The sequence below is a fragment of the Anguilla anguilla genome, chromosome 16 (genome assembly GCF_013347855.1).
Source record: "Anguilla anguilla isolate fAngAng1 chromosome 16, fAngAng1.pri, whole genome shotgun sequence".
Taxonomy (NCBI): domain Eukaryota; kingdom Metazoa; phylum Chordata; class Actinopteri; order Anguilliformes; family Anguillidae; genus Anguilla; species Anguilla anguilla.
Genome location: NC_049216.1, coordinates 22,286,250 through 22,302,577, shown reverse-complemented (window position 1 = coordinate 22,302,577; position 16,328 = coordinate 22,286,250). Strand labels below are relative to the sequence as shown.

General features: G+C 43.1%; 1 protein-coding gene across 1 annotated transcript in view; it reads left to right on the top strand.

Annotated features, from left to right (window-relative positions):
* cspg4 (chondroitin sulfate proteoglycan 4) overlaps nucleotides 1–16,328 on the top strand; it is a 52,461-nt gene that overhangs the window by 21,373 nt on the left and 14,760 nt on the right. Inside the window, exons 2-4 of the mRNA XM_035396706.1 lie at nucleotides 7,192–7,355; nucleotides 10,173–13,697; nucleotides 15,068–15,520. Of these exons, the coding sequence (XP_035252597.1) occupies nucleotides 7,192–7,355; nucleotides 10,173–13,697; nucleotides 15,068–15,520 (4,142 nt within the window). The remainder of the gene's footprint in view (nucleotides 1–7,191; nucleotides 7,356–10,172; nucleotides 13,698–15,067; nucleotides 15,521–16,328) is intronic.

The following is a 16,328-nucleotide window of genomic DNA, read 5'->3' as shown; positions in this document are numbered from 1 at the left end:
GGCTCACTTTGGTGCCATCTGCCTTTACTCGCTCTGTCAAATCCATCAGTGACAGCAGGTACAATTAGCAAGATAACTAATGTTAAACTTGGTCAAAATGCCAAAATCGCAAGGGTATTAATGATAGGTATAATTTAAACAATGAAATAAAACAATTAAACTATTCAGTTTCTTTGCCTTTGCTATAAAAACAAGACCAGGTTAAAACCTAGTATATGGCTGGACCTAACACACATGATCCGGCCGACCAATGGTGTAACTTCATCACTCACTTGGTCACAGACATTCACGTTTGTAGGGCTGGCCCTGCTGTTGCGGTCCAGCCAAAAAAACATTTAATATTGTTCTTTGCTCTTTATTTTAAAGAAGGTATTTGTTCAGGCACCATTTAGGCACCAGGAACTTTTAAAAGTATAATTTTGGCATCAGTATCTGCAAAATCTAAATGATACCCATCCCTAAATACGAGCATATTTCATATATTATTACATGTACTCTATTATTATTATTATTATTATTATTATTATTATTATTATTATTATTATTATTATTATTATATGTATTATGTATTATGTATAACTGAATGTAATCCAAATGCTACTTCAGTAAAATTATAACTGGTAGCTGTGTCTATTGTTTGCGGATAGATCATATATTATTTATATTACTCAGTCTGAACCCAGTTCCATTTATGTTTGTAGAATTATGTGTACGTTTTGTATATTGAATGCACCCCAAACATGTGACGTCTCTTGAGGCCCCCTTTTCATTTTGTTTCAAGCAAGTGTTGTTGATGTTTCGTTTTTGTTTTGTTTTTTTCAAAAAAGGAAAGCAACATGATTAACCACTATTGCTTTGTGACAGTAATGTAAAAACATTGAAATATTAATGCAGGAGGGCCGCAGTTAACTTTGACGCTAGAGGAAGTAGGCCGTCGTTTCGTAAGGTTCGGTTGGACAGTGTGACTCATCGTCTCCTTTAATGCACTGCTATTTTAGTTCTTTTAGTGCTACTGTATGACTAATGTAACCATGAGGGACGGGTGGAGGGGTGGGGGCATGGGGGGTGTGGAGGCCAGGCTTGCTTGAACTGGGAATGGGAATCAAACCTGGGCGTTCCCCCTCCTCAGAGCCAGGCCATTACCACTTGGCCAAAAAACCAGGTCTGCTCACAAGGCAGCAATACACCGCTACCGAGCTCGGCATCACCCTGCACTGACAGCTGCGATTGCCACACCCGTCTGTCTGAAAATATACCGTACTACTTTAAGGAGGAAAGTTTGAGTCATACGATATGACAATTACACCGGCAGCTGACCCTGACTACGAGTCTTGTTCAAAATTTACAGAGTAGAAATAAGAAATTGTACACTAAGGAGTATCTGCCTTCCCCTAAACTGAAGTTTAATGTGTCTGCTTGTATTTGCATTTGCGTGTGTGTGTTTGTGTGTCTGTATGTCCCTGTCTGTCTGTGGGAGGGACCTCTTTCTTATTCACCTCACAAGACTTTAATCTGCTTGCTTTTAGAGTGATGATCTAAGAATTTAATCTTGTGGTGAATACCAGCGCTAGTCGCAGAACCAAAGCCGCTCTTTGGGACCCATCACAAATTCAACCTGTGCCCTGCAGCTATAGTCACGACATTCAGCAGAAAGTGAACTGACACCACTGCTGAAACAAGATCATTTATTTATTTGTTAGAAGACGTGGTTTGTCCTTGTGTTGTTTCATTTTTCCATTCTGGGAAAAGCCCATATAGTGCTATAGATGTCAAACGGACTCCCAGGAGTAGTGAGCCCAGCTTGTGCTCAAGATGTCTGGGCTATAAGGCCCTACCTGAGGCTTCACAGAGGATATTTTCCAGATTAGCCACCGGGGAGCTAGCTCTGCACTTTTTGAACATAAAACCTGAGTTTTGCCTGCCAATCAACAAATAGAAACACAATAATTTTCCACAAAAGTGTGGTGCTCTCCATTTCCAACGGAGGGGCAGAAATAAGTGTAATTATCTGCAGAACACCCTCCCCTCTCCACTGCCTGCTGTGAAGCGAACACCAAGGGTACATTTATGTTTTATTCTTTTCTGCTCCCACAGCATCAGAAAAACATAAGTTGTTTCCAGAGGGGATATGAAGGGAGAGTTAAACTGCGTTTCATTGCTAAATGCCAGGGTTTGGTTAGAGAGGAGCGTGTGACTGTAACAATATTACCTAAGTGACTTCTAAAGAGTCCGGGGCACAGGAAAAACACCAAGTTCCTGCAAAGACTGAGGATCTACTGCATTTTCACTCAATCATCACAAACCAGTGTAAAACCAAGAAACCAAATGAGGTTAGCTAATTGATCTATTAAAAAGCGGTTAATTACAAGTGCTGAGTAACAGTTAAAACCAGCAGATGCTGCTGCTCTCTGATTCTAGGGCTAGCTAACCCTGCTAACATGCTATGCATCTGTGTGGCTCAGAAATGTAAACAAAGGTGTTCATTTTCAGCACAAAATCCTAATTGTGATGTCACTTCCCCTGCATTATGACTGGACAGGAACTCTGAGGGTTTAGACACATACAGAAATGAGACATAAAGAAGCATCTCTTAGCTCATAAAAGCATTATCGCCTTCCAAAAAACGAAAGCCCCGCTTGTAAGACTGTTACGAATATTGAATTTATTTTGACTGAGCTGTGAAACTTGGAGTGGAGATTGTGATTTTGAGTCCATCATAATGTTTTCATCTTTCCATCCTGCCTCTACAGTGCTGACATTAACTGTAGCTTCCCCCCTGCCAAATGGTTACAGACACATTATGTATGGTTAAATTATATCTCTGAGTTGGCATGGCCAACCCCCCATTGATGCACCATCTGTACTGTCAAAAAAAATGGAGGATATAATCAGTATGTACAGATAATTGAGCATAATTATACGTATGCAGATGGTTTGTTTTGCATTTCTGTGGTCACTTTTGGTTGCCATGGAAGTGATGTGTACAGTTTGTGATGTCCACCGAAGTCAGTTATTAAGTTACTGAATTCAGTGTGCACATTTTCCTGAGTCGGGAATATGCCAGCGGTTGAATGTATTACGTCCCGTGCTGTGATAACAATAGCAGATCAAGACAGGGACAGAGTATCCCTTCTGTCAATTAAAATAAAAAAACAGCAAAAAAAACACCAAAACTCAGATTTCGTTTTGGAACAGTGACAAAGCCTGAACGAATCCCACCCACTGACATTCACCTTGGCCGACTGGCAAAAAGGTGAGAAGGCGTGATTTTGCGGTTCTGAATAATGGAAAGAAAAAAAATATAGTGTTGCCAAAAACCATGTCGCTTCGTGGTGGAATCTGAACAGCTTTCTTGCCAAGTTGCGAGGACGTGCCTGTCTGGAAGCTTCCTGGCTGGGTCTTTTCCCTGGAGCGGCATCCGGCATGTTCTAGTGTTCTGTGAAAAATGCAGGGAGGGGGAGAGTGGAGGTTGGGGATGGGGGGAGAAGGAGAAACAAGGGGGAAATTCATGCATTTGTATACAAGGGAGTAAGGGAGAGAGAGAGATGTAGTTGGTTTCCTCTGCACTCTATAAATACAGCCCCGGCCAGTCGTCAAATTATAGCCATCTGCCCTGGACAGCACCCAGAGCTCTGGGCCCGGCACAATAAGGCAGTGTTTCCTTGGGCGTGGCAGCCAGTTCTGAGCCGTTATGCAAAATTTGAAAAAGGAAAAAGGGGAGCCGGAGGCTCATCGGAATATGGGGGCTTCTGGAAACCATTGTTAAAAAAGTGACCGTATGTCGAAATGAAGCCAACTATCACTGGCGTTGATGCTAAAGCTTTGGAAACTCCTGGAGAGTGGGACTAGAACTGAAGCAGCAAAAAAAGACAACATTGCTACCGAAAGTGAAATCCCTAAAAATAAAAGCATTTTCCTGTAGCTGAGAATTTGATTGAAATCTATTTCATCTGATTCTTTTTGAAACTGGATTATGAGTCTAGATCCCCAGGAATTAGGGCTTAAGACCCCTGACATCCTGAAAGCTTAATGGAGCAGAGAGGGATCCAATATAAGGGGCTCGGGATCCAGCACAAAGTCTTCACAAGAAGAAGCTGTCCCCCACCCCCACCCAAAAAAAATAAAAAAATAAAAAAGCCTGGGGTAAATTGACATATGTGTTCCATTTATGAGCTTCTCAGGGGATAATTAATTCCAGGCCCAGGTAACAGCTTCTTAAAAAGCAGGGCATTGTATGTGTTCGTTTCTGTTATAAAATGGCCTCCTTCACGAACTGAAAGGCGCTTGGGAGAGCAGCCAGTCCACAGAATCTGGAGGCAGAAGTGTTTGGCGCCTGCTCTCAACTCAGCGATTTTATTCTCTTCTGCAAAACAGTCCAACAGAAGCTCATGCTCTTCAATCATAAGGCCGATTATATTATTATAATATTTGAATTCTCTCTGGTTTAATTCCAATTACTTTGAACTTGTTTTTAGCTTTTTGCCTAGAAACAAGATTCTTTGATTCTTTTTCGTGAATAAAAAGCCTTCTGTTGTCTTGACAGTTGGCCTTTGATGCAAACAACTTTGTGTGACCCTTGACCTTATTTATTCCTGTCCTTTAGTGCTGGTACCAGTGCTTTGTGTCTCTCATATTGTAGTGAAATTGCCTGTTTGGTGACAGGCTTTGACAGTTTTTCTGCTCTACTTCACAGAGTACACGCTCCTGTGAGCCATTTCTGAATTTCAGGAAATGTTATGGTACCTGTCCGTGTTTTTCCAGAACTTGGCAGCCGGCTTAGACAGTCCTTAGACCTGTACGATTTTGGTTTCAGATTTGCTGTGACCCACATGGAAAACAGTTTTTATTCTGGTTCTGGGAAGAACAGTGCAAAAGCTCCATGCGATTAAATCTCACTGTGAACATTTGGCCCGCAGTTGAGACAGTTAATCACAAATGTCTTTGTTCACCAACTGTATGCGCTTGGCAACCACTGCTCATTGGCTGCATAACAAACTCAAAATGTCATTGACAGAGGATGAAAAACAGCAACCGTGCAGAATTCAGTTGATATGAAATCAATATGTTACAATTGCGGTGTGTGTGTGTGTGTGTGTGTGTGTGTGTGTGCATAAATGTGAGTTAGTGTGTTTGCTTAAATATGTGCATGTGTTTGTGTGTGTGTGTGTGAGGTGTTAGGAAAGCTGTGCTGTTTCCTGACATTTGTGATCTTCAGCTAAACTTTTTTTAGGATGGTCAAGCACCAAGCAAATTCCTCTGCATGCCACATCTGCAGTTAATATGGCTTGTTGTTTAGGATTTTTTTAAACACCCAGTTGTGTCGCTGTTCCTATATGCGGAGCAGACCATAAATTAACCAGCAAGGATATCTCCCTTGTGTTAGGCTGCAATGGCTGGTGAGGGGCTTTTTGTTCATCTTTGCTGTTTGGTCAGAACCTGGTCAGAACCTGCCATAGGGTTCAGAACATGGGCAGAACCTGCCACTGGGTCCGATCCTGGTCAGAACCTGCCATTGGGTCAGAATCTGTTCCGAACCTTCCATGGGCATGTGTGAGGTGGGTCTTGGCCCACACATGGCCAGGGCTCGTCCCTCTGCTGCTGACCTGTTTCTGCAGGTTTTGGGGGGCCCATGAGGACGTGGGTGGAGAAGCTTTGACCTGTTTGGAATGTCCCTGGTTCCAAATTTCTTGCCAGCCTCCTCCTCCTCCTTTCCTGCCCTGAAGCGTCTGCATTGTTTGCTCCTGGAAGTGTGTTAGCGTCCCACTCCAGAGTCCTGCACTGTGACCTCTGACCCCTGAACAGCAGCAAATGGGTGGTTGTGAAACTCCCCCTCCTCCAACCATAAAACCTCTTGGCTCTGGCCCTGGAAAATACTGCACTGGATGCAAAGGCCTTTGGAGGGGCTCCAGTGTAATTTAGGAGCACGAGCAATGGGAACTAATGGACTTCCTGCATGCCTGAAAGTCAGGAGTCTCCCCACCCCCCTCGCCCTCTGTCCTATGCAGGTGGCTGATACTGTGTTGTGTCCAGTGCATGGGAATGTGTCAAGTAACAGTGGGATGGCCCTCTGAAACAGGTCAAAGGAAAAATGACTATGTTTCCACACATGGGGGGAGGTTCATAAAAAAGAGAATCCCCCCCCTTTGCTCCCCATGCAAAAATATTTCCAGCTTCTTTCTCAGTGTGTTATCACAGCAGTTTGGAAAGGTTCACATACGGACGCGTACTGTATTGTGTGATTTCACGATTTCACGATATGAAGAACAGTATTTGAGTCAATGCAGGGACATGACTGCAAAAAAAGGCAAACTAACCAAAAAGAACGACTGACAGTATACAGTGAATCCTTAACACTAATTACAGTAGTATTACAGATTATCACAATGCAGGGAGATGACGAATAAAATAGACATACCAATAAGCACCAATAAATGACTTACAGTAATACAGTTTATCCTTATCAATAATTACAGCAGTTATCAAAATGTGATGAATATGGAAGCATATTTAAGTGTAATAATTGCATACATGGTGTCTAAGTCTTAATGTGTTGCTTTAGCAGGGTTTGGAATATTCCTTTAAACACTGTATTTGTTTGCCATTGAGCTGCATAAGCTGCTCCACATGCTTGCCGATCGTCAATTTCATGCACATGCTTCTCATCATGTAAACCTCAAATTAAATTAAAATACTTTCCTGGTTTCCATCAATGCTTATTTATCCTGATTGAGGTTGCTGTTTTTGTTGTTTTTTAAGTGGCTCTGCCTTGAAACTTTCAGGGAAATTAGATCTGGCCTCTTCTTTTACACTGTTATTATCACTGTATTGGCAAAACTCTTATCTCTTTCCTGTGTGGCACATTTAAATATATATTAATATGCCACACAGGAAAGAGATAAGAGTTTTGAAGCCATCCAGGGCTGTAGGCATAGACAACATAGGCGGTCATCTAGGGTGTCATCTGTCTAAAGAAGCGCCAAACTTTATTGCAATCATACACCCCCCCACCCCCCCACCCCCCCCCCACCCCCACCCAATTGCCTGCAAGCTCACCTAGGGTGGCAGAAAGGCTGTCTGAAGCCATCGCGCACATAAGGTTTTACTATGATTAATCGCATTTCCTTGTGGTTTTAAGATCTACTTGTGGGTTTAACATCCTCATTACGGTTTTGTGTGTTTCTGTTCTAACAGTGTCTTACTTTGGGGACAGCATCTGCGAGATACAAGCCATTCAAGATGTCTCCACATTCCACCTTTCACTGCAGTTCAAGACCAGCCGCCGTAGCGGTCTGCTCCTTTTGGCGGGTGGTGTTCATGATTATCTGGCCCTGGAGCTTCATAACGGGAGGCTACGGGTAAGCAAAGAGTTACCGAAAAACAGACCTGAGCTACAGGAGAGGTATATGGCTCCATTAAGACAACAGAGCGGCAGGTGAGGAGACTGCAGCCACTGGAGAGCAGAGTATGGCTACAGCCTAGGAGAGCACAGGGGAGAAAATAACCTGGGGGGTAACCCTGGGGGTAAACGGTTATAGGAGAACAGATTAGCTGTACTGGTGTTTAGACTCGAGCAAAGGGAAATAAGAGAGATGAAGAGGAGTGCATGTGCAGAACCGAAGACATCACCTGAGCAGGTGATGGTGGGTCTAATCCTATTTGAGGATCCTTTGTCTCTCCTAGCAACAATAATTGATTTTCACTTATGTGGTACAAATCAGGAGAACAGGAGTACAGCTGAAAAAGACCACATTTGCATTCACATGATTATTGCAATCTTATTTGCAAAACTGAAAAAAGTATTCCAGTTAAAATACTGCCCTTCTTCCGAAAGCCAAAACCTGGTAAAGCCCATTTTCCAAATGTTCAAAATCTGAATGATACGTTGAATATGCCTCTAAATAATCAGCAAATAAAGTATGAAAACACCTTATTACATTTGCAACTTTTAAGCATGGTCTGCACATGTACTCTCACTTCTGGACTGACAAAATGACACTGTGCAATACATGGACAGAAGAAAAACACTGCAATAGTTTAAGACTGTAGCAGACATAAGTGACACACATATTCCTTAAGAACTGAGTCATTGTTAATTCATGCTCTTGTCTCAATATTGTGATTAAAAAGGAAAGCATGAAGTGTTATGGCGTGTTGCATGAGTGCTACAATGAAAATACAATATTACATAAAATCCAACATCTCTCTGCTTTTGTCAATTTCTGCAGACTTTACAGGGAAAAGCACATAAGTCAAATGAAATATTCAGCTAACCATACAGAAATAAGATCAGGTTAATTCTTTCAGGACATGTAAATGTAATAACTGAAATTTTCTCATAAAAAGGACCATAATTTGGAATATAGTGTGCATGCAAACATGGTCATTGATAGTGGTGCAGGTGAAGAGGGTAGTGATACAGTTGAGTAAAGGGTAACATGACCAGTTGAGGGTAGGCGTAGAAAAAACTATTATGCTATTATTGTAGGTCCCTTACAGGTTTGTACATGAACTTTAACTTCAGTTCTTATCCAAAGGAAGACATTCATAGTCACAACATTTGTGCATTATTGAGCAGTAAGTGAAAAGTCTGAAACTGGAAAATACTGATTTCAGCAGCTTAATTCTGTTTCCTATTGGCAATCACCTCTAAACTAAATGCTCAGGATCATATGCATTTAATAATAGTGTAAACTGCTAGATCGCAGATGAAGGAAACTTTGTAATAAACAGATTATGTAATGCAAGGCATTAAAGAAATCACTTCAGAGACTGTGCAAAGAGGTTTAGAAAACAAAAATAAATTGCATCACTTTGTTATGCTCACTGCCTGTCATTTCAGAATGAGATGCCTGGTATTTTAATCCCACAAATAAATGGGTTGATAGATTATATGTGGAGCAGAATTAGCATCAGATGTGCTGTCATAAACACTTGCTAACGTTGGTGTGATAAACAAACACAAATAAAATTGAGCTGGTTTTCTCATGGAGTGTATCCATAACTTTTTCCATCTCACAATGTCACAAGCTTTACATTGTGAGGAAATGTGATGTGTGGATCGTGACTGGGTACAAAATGGTTACCATGCATTACATTACATTATTACATTACATTACAGGTATTTGGCAGACACTCTTATCCAGAGCGACGTACAACAAAGTGTATAACCATAACCAGGAACAAGTGTGTCGAAAACCCTAGAGAGAAGTACCGTTCCAAGTGCAGGGAACAACCGCATAGTTCGGGGCGACATAGCTCAGGAGGTATGACCGATTGTCTGGCAGTCGGAGGGTTGCCGGTTCAAACCCCGCCCTGGGCATGTCGAAGTGTCCTTGAGCAAGACACCTAACCCCTAACTGCTCTGGCGAATGAGAGGCATCAATTGTAAAGCGCTTTGGATAAAAGCGCTATATAAATGCAGTCCATTTACCATTACCATTTAGTTCAACTTGGACCCTGAAGGATAAACTGATTAATACTAACACAAACGAGAACAGCAACAACGCAGTCTACGCAAAAAAAAAAAACAAGCAGTAGATAAGACGAGTGCATTAACTAAGTCACCTACGAAACAGCTACCTAGTTACAACCCTAAGCTTACAGTTAATTTTGAGATTACAGGGAGGTAGGGAGAGATGGGGAGAGGTGCAGCCTGAAGAAGTGAGTCTTCAGTTGTCGCTTACCAAGGTTGGTGCCTCACACTGATGATAGTTGCATTAACCACACGTCCACTCCTCTCTTACTGTAAAACACTCTTTACTCTTGAATTCCCTGATGTCAGGTGAAAGGTGTTATGTGATGCTGTACCCATACCTCTCTCATAGTTTAGACTATCTGGTGTAACGTGTTAACTGCATCGCAAGTGCATCAGACCACAGCACAGGCATCAGTTGCATTGCTCCTGGTGTACAGGTTTGCTGGACATTTAGGTGGTAACTCCTAAGGCAACATTAGCGATTCCAACTTGAGGAGAGAAAGAAAAATGGGAGGAAAAACAAGTTGAATTAAAAATACTAATTATAAGAATAGATGGATGACAGAATAAAAAAGAGGTTATCCTAAATAGCTCCATTGCTATTTTTTAAATAGCTACATTTCATCCTGGATGAGGGTGAATGAAAGACATTTGATGTGGTGGTAACAATCTTCTTCTTTCTTTCATTCAACTGCAGGTGAGAATGGACATGGGATCTGGCCAGGTGGAACTGGAATCCGCTCTCAGTCTTCAGCTGAACAATCTTGTGGAGCACAATGTAGCAGTGTCCCTTGAGGAGTCTAGGCTGACTATGGTAGTCGATGAGCTTTACAGCACCTTTTTGCCCTTTCCAAACACCCAGGATGTCCTCAACATCGACCTTGGATTCTACCTGGGGGGCTCAGGTAACTTGGAGGCCCCCTACCTAGACAGCTCTATCCCACCTCTGAGGGGCTGCATCAGTAATGTGAGGTTTGAGTCCCACCACTTTGACATACTGGATTTGGCACCAGTGTCATGCCACGACACCAAGGAGGGGTGCAGTGCCGAGTTTGAGGCTGGAGATGGGGAGACGATCAGCTTCATCAGCCCCGACTCCTTTGTCTCCTTTCCGTCCTGGAGCGCAGCAGAGCCCCGGACTCTGGAGCTGCTCATGAAGACCACCATTGAAGACGCCCTTTTGGTTTTCCATGCTGGCCACCAAACAGACTTTATAGGCGTGGGTGTAGCAGGAGGATATCTCAAAGGGGTGGTGGACCTTGGAAGTGGGCCTGTTGTTCTTGACAACAACTTGGTGCAGTTGGATGATGATCAGTGGCACAGGATAAAGGTTCAGATTGTAGCGAACATGTTTGATTTGACTGTGGACAGCCAGACAATCTCAGTCCCTCTGAGTGGTTCAGACAGCTTGGACCTCACAGGCAACTTGTACTTCGGAGGTCTGGAGGCAAAGCTGAAGGAGGTATTCCAGGAGAGTGGGCTGTTGACCCACTTGGAGGATGAAATTATCTTGGAGTCCTTCATTGGCTGTTTGGGAGAGATGAAGGTGAACAACCAGGAATGGAACCTACAGAATGCTTTGGTGACCAAAGATGTTCACGTGAAATGCGAGGGAGAGGACTACGACTACCCAAACTACTATGAGCCAACTGATGCAACGACAACCTCCACCCCACTGGTGAATGTCAGCACCAATGAGAGGCACTGCTACCCGACGGACGACACACCAGAGATGTTCCACAACATCACCAAGCTCATTGATGTCACAACCTTGCGCGTTCCTGAAGGTGGGGAAACCTTTTTGGAGCTACGCAACCTCAACCCCACTCTGGACCTGAACAAGGTGGGACTCCGGCAATCCCAGATTATCTTCACCCTTCAGAATGATCCTTGGTATGGTCTGATGGACATGAATACAAATAACAAGAGGACAAAAAAATTCACCCTGCTAGATGTTGTTAACCAGAAGATCAAGTACATCCACGATGGCAACGAGAAGCACGGTGACCAGATTCAGCTGGAGGTCAGCGCCCTGGGTTATAGCAACCTCCCAGACTGCCTGAAAAACCCTCACCTGTATGTCCTCCCAGTTGAGATCATACCCATTAATGATGTGCCTCAGGTCAGCGGGACTCACATCTTAATCACAGAGTATGGGCGCACTTGTTTGGGCCCTCGGCTAATCAAGATTGTGGACTCTGACACACGATGTGATGAACTGAAGATCACCATCATCTCTGCGCCCAATGCAGAAGAAGGCTATTTGGAGAACACTCAGCAACCAGGAAGGAGCATAAAGGAGTTCACCTGTCGGCAGCTGAAAGATGGGAACATTTGTTATGTCCACAGAGGTGGGGCCACTGCAAGACTGGTCCTTCAGGTGTCAGATGGACAGTCAGCCAGCCAGGCAACCACTTTTGACCTCCTGACCACTTCCCCGCAGTTGACCCTGGTGACAAACACTGGGTACCTCCTGGCACAAGGGGGGTCTGCTCTGATTGGAATCCAGAACCTAGCAGTGTCTGCCACTCCCAGGAATGGCGACATTGTGTACAATGTGACGCAAGCTCTACAATTTGGGGAGCTGCAGATGCTAACAAGCGATGGCCTGATGAAGCAAGTCACAACTTTCCGCCAGTCTGACCTGGAGCAAAACACACTCAGGTATGTTAGCACAGACTCAAGTGACCGTGAGGATGCAGCAGTTGAGCTCATTCGTTTTGATGTGCAACTGGGACAGCTGACACTGCCAGACAACACTTTCATAATTAAAATCATACCATCTGACATCAAAATGGCTGCAATGGTCCCACTGGAGTTAAAAAAGGGGGACCAGAAGGTGATTAAACAAGAACTTGAAGCTGTAATGAAAGGCAAAAGCATGGCTCCAGAATCCATGATGTACACCCTGGTTAAGGTTCCATATCTGGGAACTTTGCAGCTGCTTGATAGAGAGCTAGCAGAGGGTGACAGCTTCACACAGCAGGACCTCATGAACTCTTACCTCAGCTACAAAGTGGACGTTCATAGAACTACTGACATGGAGGATGAGTTCCAGTTCAGAGTATCTGCAGAGAACCAACTTTCACCTGTTTACACGTACCCTATAAATATCCTGGCTGATCCAAATGCCCCATCTTTGATTAATGAAAGGTTTGTGGTTCTGGAAGGAGGAGAGAACATCATAAACAAAGATTACCTCTGGGTCCAGACTAGGAACTCAACAGATTTTGTGTACAGGGTGTTCAAGGACCCAAGGCATGGCCGCCTCATTAGGGAGTCCCCACCAGGACAGCCTCGGTTTGATGGCGCCATCAAAGTCTTCAGCAATGAGGACCTGCTTCTGGACAGGCTCATCTACCAGCATGATGGATCTGAGAACTCTGAGGATGAGTTCACCTTCCTTACCTTCATGCCGAATCAGGAGCAGGACGCCATCAGTGGTATCTTCCGGATATATGTGCAGTCCAGCAATGATCACGTGCCTGTCCGTGTTGTGGACAAGATCTTTAATGTGGTACGAAACGGACAGCGTTTGTTGACCACTGATGACATCCAGTTTAGGGATACGGACTCTGGCTTCAATGAAAGCCAGCTGGTCTACATGCGTGCAGGAATCCTATCAGGGAACATTGTCTCTGCCATGGATGTGGCCCAGCCTCTCTTCCGTTTCACCCAGGCTGACCTGAGGGAGAAGAGGGTCCTCTTTGTGCACCATGGGGCAGACCGCGAGAAGTTCCAGCTGCAGGTCTCTGATGGTCTGCATAAGACCACAGCACTGCTGGAAATTCAAGCCAGCGACCCTTATCTCCGCATAGTAAACAACACCATAGTCATCATTGATAGTGGCAGCACTAAGACCCTTAACACCAGCCTGCTAAGCATTGAGTCCAATGCCGACATCAGGGACCTCAGTGAGATCAAGTATGAGGTGACGTCGCCCCCCAAGGATGGGGTGATTATCGTCAGTGGAATAGAGACCTCTTCCTTCACCCAGGAGGACTTGAGGAAAGGTGTGGTGTCCTATCAGCACCATGACAGGAGCCTGAGATCCAAAGACTCCTTCGGATTCACGGTGCAGTCCAAGGGTCTGTCCCAGGCGGGCACCTTCAGGATCAAGATATTCAAACAAGGATACCTGTCAGAACCTCAAGTTATTGCCAATGAGGTCATCATCTCTTATGTAGCAGAGCACATTCAAATAGACCAGGATCATCTCAGAGTAAGTTTACTCTATTCCTGTTTTTTTGTGTTGAAATCTTAATTCACCCCAGTGTTTCATTATAACATGAAATATATTACTATTGAAATATTGTTAATAGTTTTTATTTTTCAGCTGAAAATTGTCTAATATCTTCTTCAGTGCTTTATTGTAATATTTATTATTCATATTTATTTTAATACAGTAAAACACTTTATTGCTGGTTTTTGTAACCTCCCTGTCAAACACTGTATCTGCTCAACCAGATACATATAAATAATGGGAAGTACAAGTGCCTCTCAGTTAAATTTCCCATATTTTTATTCAAGCCAAAGTGTGGGAGGGAAAGTAAAACCCTTCACATACAATATAAAATCATTTGTTATGATTCCCTTCATTTTGTGTAAAAAAATGGAGTGTACTTCATTTGAAACAGTCTCTTCTTATCCATGTTTTAATGGTGTCATTAATTACTGCCAGCCCTCTCATCTGGAACTCAACTGTAGGGGGGGAGTATTCAAGCACACTAATTATCCAATTACAAAATTTCTGTACAGTCAAATACGCGCTTTGAGCACTTTTTCATTCAGTCACAGTGCAGAGGTCAAAGTTATTGCTACAGTCATTCAAAAAAAAAAAAAAATTCCTAACCCTAATGCATAGATTAAAAAATGTAAAAATGTAATGTGCTTTGAGTCATTCAAATATATGCTTGGATAAAAAGGAATTGCATCACCTGACAAAGCACAGTCATAAAACTATCTGCATGGAGAACACATTGTATAATGTATTTTTCAAAAAAGTAAAAGACAACCACTGCAAATCTAGTTTTCTCCATAATTTGATCTCTGTAAATCTTTTATATTGTTTTATTGGTACATATGGTACCAAACAGTAAACACTAAACCCTCCAGTCAGTTTCAAATGGTGAATTCCAAAGCCAGTTTTCATTGCGCTGGCTGGCCTATGCAACTGTGAACTTGTGACAGAAAATATGTATCATAACATGCCAATACAATTTAGAAATTGAAACCCTAATATGAATTAAATCATGTTGGACACAACAAGTATCCCTTATAAAGTGGAAGCTTAGTTAGTGGAATGTGTTCATATGTGAAATGGATAACCTGGGTTCTTCTGATCACATTTAGCATGATGTAGTATAACAGTTCTTGGGCTATTCTGAGAGAATCTTTACATAGTAGCCAGCAAATGTTAAGGTCATAAGTAGTTAAATAAACATCAGTTTACATGTACAATATATTACCAAGCAGTGCTTACTAAGTAATTTAGCTAATGCTTGGTAATTAGCAAGCTGAATAAGAATCTGCTTATATATTAAAAACCAGGGTGCTCTGAGCGCTAAGTACTGTTCTTGTCATTCCGGTCAGGTGGAGCAGGCAGACATCCTTCCATCAGAGATGGTGTATACCATCAAAGAGCTGCCCCACCTGGGCCACATCGTCATGGCAAACAACGGCTCTGCCCTAGACTATGTGCAGTCCTTCTCCCAAGAGGACATCAACCAGGGGCGCATCCTCTACGTGTCAGCCTCCGTCCAGGGCTCAGACGCCTTTATCGTGGAAGTTAACAACGGCTTCACGACGGTGGAGGACATACGGGTGGCAGTGCACGTCGTCCCTGGAATGATCCCTGTGAAGACCCTCAACATCACCCTGCGGGAGGGCAGCGGCGTACCCCTGTCACCAGACATTGTGAACATCTCCCACCCCTTCTACAGTTCCGCCAACATCGACTTTGTCGTGGAGACTCCACCTCAGCATGGGAGCATCCGTTACCTGGATGGAGAAGACGATGACGTGAGCTTCTTCACCTGGGACGAGGTGAGCACTGCCAATCTTCTGCCTTGCCCAGAAGATTGGCCAAACAAACATCTGGACAAACATCTAGTATTAAAAGACCACTCAGCTTACCACTTAATCATACATGAAGCAGTGAGACATCCACAGAGTGGCAGCATCTGTACAATATTGATTTGTTGCTTGGGGAAAGCCATGATTAAACTATATTGAAGATAGTGACAACAATAGTCCCCTGTAGGTCATGTCTGTTCAGTTTAAAAGTATAGGTGCAAAACAGTAGTACTGGGAGAGATTTCTGATAAACTCTTACATCAACATACACTGTCTGTAGTGTTATAAATAGTTAAATATGGCCTGAGGTTTTTAGTACATTAAATACAATGTCAGTTATAGTCTTAAAATGTAGCCACTGAAGCTATTTTCACTTTGTCATATGATAATTTGGTCAGTATTGTTGTATCTTCCCTTTAGCCAGTACAGTTCCTTGCTTTGTCGTTTGCCGTTGGTGTGTTTCGAGTGATTCAGTATGGATTGTAGAATGAACTGTGTGTTGTTATGGTAACAACGTCGCCTCACAACAAGACACTGCACAGAGCTCAAAGCTATGCTGAAAATAAAAAGCCTGGTTTTCCGGGGAGCCTCATCAGGTGGCCTGAACATATCATGTGACGCAGCAGGGCTTCTTAGTCATTCGCTTTAAAGACTCATGTGTGCAGTTTGTTGTGTTTAAACTTTTTTGGCCTCCTTTGTAAATTCTGTGGAAAATATGAAGCTTATGCTATACTCCCCCAGAGCCAAAACAAACTGGCCCCATATATTTCTATAATAA